At 40.7% G+C, this 8,424-nt stretch overlaps 1 protein-coding gene across 1 annotated transcript; it reads right to left on the bottom strand.

The window, feature by feature from the left end:
• Positions 1-4,084: 4,084 nt before the first annotated feature.
• On the bottom strand, positions 4,085-8,217 carry LOC142190974 (uncharacterized). The gene is given in 5 exon segments (XM_075262326.1): positions 4,085-6,332; positions 7,363-7,483; positions 7,714-7,805; positions 7,889-8,012; positions 8,091-8,217. Coding segments are annotated over 5 exon segments (2,121 nt in total). The 5' UTR covers positions 8,115-8,217; the 3' UTR covers positions 4,085-4,572.
• Between the last annotated feature and the right edge of the window lie 207 nt (positions 8,218-8,424).

Here is an 8,424-nt window from a genome sequence, read left to right as displayed (position 1 = left end):
GTGCTCTGGAATGGGTTAAGCCATCTATTAGAGGTGGGAACCTCAAAGAGAAGTTACTACGTAGAGAAGCTTTCTATATATGGTCTTAATAAACACAATAAATCCGCTCAAAACCCCCAGCTTTAGATAAAGGAATGATCATACCACATTTTGTAGGCTGCTCAGAAATTCCACGACTGAAGAGGAAGACGATTAGACAAGTTCCGTAATAAAAATTCCAGCGCCAAAAAATAGATAAAACTTGACTTTTACTGAATCATATTAAAAAAACTTTTACAAAAATAGATCCAAAAATAACAAACAATTGATAATCAAGATGTCAGATAAGGGGGGAAAGGTCATTGTAATGAATTCTGAGGATTATAGAGAATCATGTTTATGTTTGTTGAATGACACTAAAACATATAGGAAATTGGAGAGGGATCCCATTACTGAGTTTGCGGCAGCCCTTGAGAATTTGGTGTTGGAAGGGGTTAATCTGGGTGTTATTCCAGACTCGAAAAAACAACATTTAATTAATAAATTCCCGACCATACCCATATTCCATGGGCTGCCTAAAATTCACAAGCAGACTTTCCCCCCCCCCCTTTACGTCCCATCATTGCCGGTATCAATTCATATAGTGAAAAATTAGGAGGGTGGTTGGACAGTTTAATTCAGCCATTGGTCCGCAGGATTCCGGGCTATATCAAAGACTCAAAGGAGTTATTAAAAATATTTTCTGGTTTTTCCTGGGGTCCTGCTGACTCGTGGCTGTCTTGCAATGTTACAGCTTTGTATTCCAGCATTCCCCACGAGAGGGCCGTGTCGGCGTTAGCGTATCATCTTTATCGTTATAGTGCTTACACACTGGTTTTATGTGAATGTATTTTACAGGTTACGGAATTTTTATTGAAACATAATTATTTTATGTTTGATTCACAATTTTTTTTGCAGATTTGTGGGGCCCCTATGGGGTCCCCCTTCTCTCCATCACTTGCAAACATTTTCATGTCATGGTGGTAGGAGCAGTTTATTTTTTTGCAATCTAATCCTTTTTCTTCATTTTTACATTGGTATGGGCGCTACATAGATGATGTCCTCATAATATGGAGGGGTGATGTAGCGCCCATACCAATGTTCATTGATTATATTAATTCAAATGATTTAAATCTGAGTTTCACTTATAATTTTCATTCGGATCATATACACTTTTTGGATTTACTTTTGATTGGAGACGCCGCCACGGCCTCCGTGGGGACATCGCTGTATCGCAAGGCCATTGTGGGCAATACAACTTTGCTTGCTACCAGCTGCCATCCATCACATACGGTTCGCTCAGTTCCAGTTGGTGAGCTGTACTGAACACGTTGGGCTTGTTCCGATGACAATGATTACAGCATGCAGTCTAAAATTACACTGAAACGTTTAAGAGACCGTAAATATCCTTTATGGTCATTGAAAAGAGCAGAACAAATTGTGTCAAGAAGAGATCGCAAGTCACTTTTGGAGGACAAACCTTCAACTATAAATGGGAACAAATCTATGGTTTACTTTTCTACACCATACAGTCTCTAATATAATCAAGTAGTGCAGATTGTAAAAAGAAACTTGCCAATCTTGGAGACCGACCCAGTGCTTAAACAGATCTTACAGTCAGGAGTGAGGTTTATTTCAAGTAGAGGCAAATCTCTTTCAGACATTCTTTCCCCAAGTTTGTATAGTTCTAAAAATACTCCGACATCAACATGGCTGGATAGAACTGGTTTTTATAAATGCGGACAACCTAGGTGCTCTGCTTGCAAGTTTTGTAAAAAAACTAAAACTTTTGGACCAGCTAATAATATAACTGCATACACCATAAAACGTTTTTTTTTAACTGCAACTGCACCTATGTTGTTTATGTTATTGAGTGCACAGCCTGTAATCTTCTCTATGTTGGGTGTACGATTCGTCAAGTAAAAATTAGACTATCCGAGCATCTGGCCGATTGTTCCAAAACCTTATTGGAAGGTATGTCCAATGCATCAAAGCATTTTTTGCAAAATCATGGAGGCAGTACATCATCACTTGTCTATTATGTCATTGATAGCATTCCCATGGCGTTACGGGGTGGAGATCGCAGAAGCCTTCTTTTAAAGAAGGAGGCATTTTGGATTTGGAAATTAGGCACTAGAGTCCCTTTTGGACTTAATATTAGGCAGGATCTAGCACTAATCTATTGATTATGTTATTTACATTTTTGATTATCAGGATTTTTTATTTTTTTTGAAACTGTGTGCAGGTCATTGTGCACACTGCATGCGTTTATGTGTTGACCGCAATGTATATTTTTTGCTGCCGTATATGATGGATTTCTATATTGAACATTGGCTCTCTTTGTGACTGTAGTGTGCAGGGTCGTTCACATCATGTGATAGGTCATGTGGCCTTTAGATCATGTGAGTGTGGGTGTATACGAAAGTAGTTCATGATTGTGTACTACTCTGCACGCTGGACTGTTTCACAGGAGATCTGGTGAGTTTTGCTTTATTGGATACAATATCTGTAAGAGTTTGTCTATTTCATGCACTATTGTGTTGCATATGATTTAATGGAGCATATATACATCTCTTTCCTCATGATGTTAGGTAATCATTTAATGACTATTGTATATTGTCTTTCAGAAAGCCATGATTAAGGAACTGCGTGTTCTGAAACGCGTTGCAGTTTTTCAAATGTGTGTTTTTTGTTAGTTTTTTTTCTTTCATCCATCGTTGTATGTTTTTTACGCTTAATATGTATTAAAGAAGTTTTCTACATTTCCCACGGAGTGATGCTGATCTTCATCGTTTTGTCATTGTTTATTCTATCTGCTTTGTTGCCTGGAAAGCTGATCGTGCACCCCGGTTGGAGTATCAGAGTATACACGATGAGCTCCAAATTTTTCTCTTTTGATCTTCTGGAACCTACCCTGCAGAGTTACTCCCCCATCTACTGTCTAAAAAGGTATTAAGTCAGGGTGACTCAGGATGGTCTCAGGTCGCAGATAGAAGATTAGATACACTCTTCACGGATGGCAAACCCCTCTCATTTGAGCTTCTCCAACAGATGCTGCCCAAACGTTAAACTGTCCTCTCTCCATTATGAACACTACAAATGGTGTGCCTCCTCCCTTAAGGAAATTGCAGGTCTGAAGCGGACTCTGACACAATTTGAGAAAATGATTCTCTCAAATATCCCATCAATGAGAAAACGATCAATTTGTAAGAAAGCGTTAAGTGACACCACCTCTGTGTATAAACCTGTGTATCATCCTTTCTGATGAGGAAGTGGAGATTGTCCTCAAAAACTCTCATGGTTTTTCTTATGCGTGAAAATGCAAGACGTGCACTATAAAACCCTTACCAGATGGTACAGAACACCGTCCTGGTTATTTGCTCACAATCTAGATGAATCAGACAAATGTTGGCAAAGCCTTGATCTAAGAGGAACTCAAGCACACATATGGAGGGAATGTGACAAAATTTGTCCCCTTGTGGAGGCAAGTACAACAAATTATCAGAGACATCACTTCCTCTACAACCCCCTTCACTTCCTCGCTAATACTACTCGCACTTCCACACTTAAGACATTCGTCCTAGAAAAAATGACTTGAGAACACATCTGATAGAGGCGGCTAAAGCCATCATCCCATTTTATTGGCTCCAGACAGATACTCCTCCAGTATCACATTGGATTGATAAAGTTCACCAAATCATTAGATTTGAGGAGCTCTTAAGCTGGTCAAGGGGCACACTATGTTGGTTATCTCACAATATGGGCCCCGTGGCTAAGATACTATGATACAACTCTTACCACAGATTCAATTAAATAAAGATCCCCTCACCTTCCCTCTCTCGCAGGAGGAAAATATCTCAGTCTCATATAGATTATATTATATCTCTTCACCTCTCAAGATCTAGCTCTGTTCCACAACTACACCCCCCACTCTTCCCTCCCCCCCACCTTTACTCTATTTCAACTACTCATCCCCTTTACCCTTTCACGCTAATATATTCAACAAGTAATCTAACAGAAACATTTGATCCCGCCTGGATACAAGAAATGTACAGAACAATGCCACCAATTGCTCGGTTTCCGGCTGAAGACTCTTTGTAAAACATGCGACTACTTACTATGTGCTAATCAAATGTCCTTATATTGAGTTCACTTATTTTCTTGAATGTTCATGTTCTACACAGTTTTGAATATTAATAATCTTAATTTTTGGATGTTACTCACCCTTATTCGATACACCCTATATGTTCGATATCTGTTTTGAGATGCTACCTATTTCATTTCAACTCGTATAATGCATTATTCTTGTATGTGTGAAAGTTGTAAAAACCAAATAAAATAAGATTTACAAAAAAAGAAAAAAAAAAAGAAGACTTCAAGGAAAAATGGAAACAGGGAAAACTTCCAGAATAACAGAAATCTCAGTCAATGTCTCATTAGCTTACATCATCAGAGAGGCTCATAGTTCGGTTTCGTCATCTGGATATCTTGTAGAGTTCCAGCTTGGCTCATGCTCGATCATCTGGTTGATGGACTCTGGGATGGTCATGACATTTAGTCCAGGATGACAGAGAGACATGGTAGGCAGACCTGACATAGATCCCCCATGGATGACCCCCGACGTATGTTTCTTTCACTCACTGTCACTGGCTTCTCCCCAGTGTGAGTTCTTAGATGTAGAACAAGAGTTGATTTCTGAGCAAAACATTTCCCACATTCTGGACATGAATATGGCTTCTCTCCTGTGTGAACTCTCTGATATTGAACAATGTCTGATTTAGAGATAAAACATTTCCCTCATTCTGGGCATGAATATAGCTACTCTCCTGTGTGAGCTCTTTGATGCCTAAGAAGGACAGATTTAGAGATAAAACATTTCCCACATTCTGGGCATGAAAATGGCTTCTCTCCTGTGTGAATTCTTTGATGCGTAACAAGGTCTGATTTCTGAGCAAAACATTTCCCACATTCTGGGCATGAATATGGCTTCTCTCCTGTGTGAGTTCTTTGATGCCTAAGAAGGAGAGATTTAGAGATAAAACATTTTCCACATTCTGGACATGAATATGGCTTATCTCCTGTGTGAACTTTCTGATGTTTACCAAGGTGTGATTTAGAGATAAAACATTTCCCACATTCTGGGCATGAAAATGGCTTCTCTCCTGTGTGAATTCTTTGATGCATAACAAGGTCTGATTTAGAGATAAAACATTTCCCACATTCTGGACATGAAAATGGCTTCTCTCCTGTGTGAATTCTTTGATGCGTAACAAGGTCTGATTTAGAGATAAAACATTTCCCACATTCTGGGCATGAAAATGGCTTCTCTCCTGTGTGAATTCTTTGATGCGTAGCAAGGTCTGATTTAGAGATAAAACATTTCCCACATTCTGGGCATGAATATGGCTTCTCTCCTGTGTGAGTTCTTTGATGCGTAAGAAGGACAGATTTAGAGATAAAACATTTCCCACATTCTGGACATGAATATGGCTTCTCTCCTGTGTGAACTCTCTGATGCTGAACAAGGTCTGATTTATAGATAAAACATTTCCCACATTCTAGACATGAATATGGCTTCTCTCCTGTGTGAGCTCTTTGATGCCTAAGAAGGACAGATTTAGAGACAAAACATTTCCCACATTCTGGGCATGAATAAGACTCCTCTCCTGTGTGAGTTCTTTGATGCCTAAGAAGGACAGATGTAGAGATAAAATATTTCCCACATTCTGGGCATGAAAATGGCTTCTCTCCTGTGTGAATTCTTTGATGCGTAACAAGGTCTGATTTCTGAGCAAAACATTTTCCACATTCTGGACATGAATATGGCTTCTCTCCTGTGTGAACTCTCTGATGTTTAACAACGTCTGATTTAGAGATAAAATATTTCCCACATTCTGGGCATGAAAATGGCTTCTCTCCTGTGTGAATTTTTTGATGCGTAACAAGGTTTGATTTCTGAGCAAAACATTTTCCACATTCTGGACATGAATATGGCTTCTCTCCTGTGTGAACTCTCTGATGTTTAACAAGGTCTGATTTAGAGATAAAATATTTTCCACATTCTGGGCACGAATAAGACTTCTCTCCTGTGTGAGTTCTCTGAGATATAACACCCCTTCTAAAGCTTTCATTTTGCTTAACAGACTGTAATGAACTAGAAGAAAGATCTTTCTCTTGAAGGGCTGAGGTTATATCTGGGGTAATGGCATATTCTTCATATGGATCTTGTGTGATACCATGATCTTCTGCTGTATAATCTGTAGATATCAGATGTCCCTCTGAGCTCCTGGTACAGTCATCTGACAAGAAGAAAACTGATATTACTATTATTGAATAACAACCTTATAAGTATATTCCCCACTGAGCTGCCGCTGCCTGAGACGCTTCAGACCGTGTGAAGAAGTGAAGTCAGTCGCACAGGCAGCAAACGACGGCAGCGCGGCCTACTTCATTAGTATTCACTGTACTGAGACAAAGGTCAGTGATAGCAAACAGTAATGAAGCCGGGCAGGAAACGCCACCACTGCTCTAGGTCACTGTAGAGGTGAACACAATCCATGGCTACTTAAATATGGCAACTTATGTGGAATAATACTGATGCCATAAATCTTACTGTATTACACCCCATACACACAATAGAATCCAAACCACATCTGCTGGATTTCCCAGCCTGAACTCACCGCGGATCTGCTGTCCCATACAGTATGTAGTAGGGTCTGTGGAGTCACAAGGAAGCAGGGACTCCAAGCGTCATAGATCACTAAGATACGGGGAGTCCTGGTGTGTGGACAGAGTTCAGGCTGGGAAATGTGACTGATGTACAGACCAGATCTTCTAGTCCGGATTCCATAGTGTGATTGGGGCCTAAGGTGAGGTTTACACAGTGACATTTGTAGAAGCTGCTTCAGGAATTCAGAAGAAGAATTTTTCCGCTTTACCAAATCAGCTCCCGAATCTCCATCAGATTCCTTACTGGCCCGGCCGGATTTTCCACCTCCCATTTATTTCCATAGAGCTCTGAGGTGGAATCTGCCTGAAGATCGAGCAGGAGGATTATTTTTCCGCTACCGGAAATAATCTGCTATATAATTCTGGTAAATTCTTTCCCTTCACGAGGACTGACAGCCGGTGAGGAAGAAATTTGCCTCGTTCACATCGATGTCAAGTCCATATTCCTGCTGTCCGCTCTATTCTATACTACATTTATTACCCCCTATAGCGGTATCACATTTATATTCAGGTATTATTAGTATTTTACCTGAATCAGGGAACAACAAATAGTCTAAACAATGTCTGAATAGAATCAGTGACCCTTCTGTGCTTTATATAGTGGTGACTCCTCACCTGGGCGGGTCCCTGTAGGAATGTCCTCCTCACACTCCTCATCACCACTCACATAGGGCTCTTCCTGTATTCTCATAGATATAGCATTCATGTCGCTCACATCTTTATCCTGATGGAAAATCTGGGAAACAAATAATGTAAAAGTCACCGGACAAATGGGGAAGTCACAGAGAATGTTCTAGATCATTAATCCGCATGAAGATGAAAGATGTCCTGACAGTAGCTGCAGGTCTGTGAGAAGCCGGATAAACATATTAGATGGCGGCTCAATGACACCGCCCATGTATATAACCATATAATACTGCTGGATACAACAAGACTGACCACAAGGACTTCACAGCCCGTCTACACATCATAGGGAATATCTCCATCTACCTGATCATCATCCTGTGGAAGAAGAGGACTGGGACATCTCTCCGGTGTTGTCCTCTTACTGGATCTACCTGTAGGAAACACAGACAGGGACTGAATTCATTCTGTACATACAAATAATGGAAGTCCATGTGTATATAGTCATGTCTATTACCTGCTGATGTGAGGGGCTGCTGGTCCTCCATCATCACCTCCTTGTACAGATCCTTGTGTCCTTCTAAATACTCCCACTCCTCCATGGAGAAATAGACAGCGACATCCTGACACCTTATAGGAACCTGACAACACAATGATACAGTCATCACCCCGACCCCTCCAGTTACTGTATAATGTCCCAGCATTCCCAGCACTGTCACCTCTCCAGTCAGCAGCTCCAGCATCTTGTTGGTGAGTTCTAGGATCTTCTGTCCATTGATCTCCTCCTGTATCAGGGGGTGAGGTGGAGGCCCCGGGAATGGGCTCAGGGTTCCTCCATATCCATCATACACAGAAGCCTGACAGCGCCCACTAGAGGGCTTCTTCACTACTGTGTAATCCTGGTTATGGGGAGACACATTAATAAATCTCACTACATACATGTCCAGAGTCCATCACCTCTCCAGTCATATCATCTGTTATTACTATAGATAAGTATGATGTCATGATGACATCATCAGAATCTCTCACCTCTCCAGTAAGCTGGTAGATGAG

Source organism: Leptodactylus fuscus, chromosome 1 (genome assembly GCF_031893055.1).
Source record: "Leptodactylus fuscus isolate aLepFus1 chromosome 1, aLepFus1.hap2, whole genome shotgun sequence".
NCBI classification, from domain to species: Eukaryota; Metazoa; Chordata; class Amphibia; order Anura; family Leptodactylidae; genus Leptodactylus; species Leptodactylus fuscus.
This window is presented reverse-complemented; position numbering and strand designations above follow the sequence as displayed.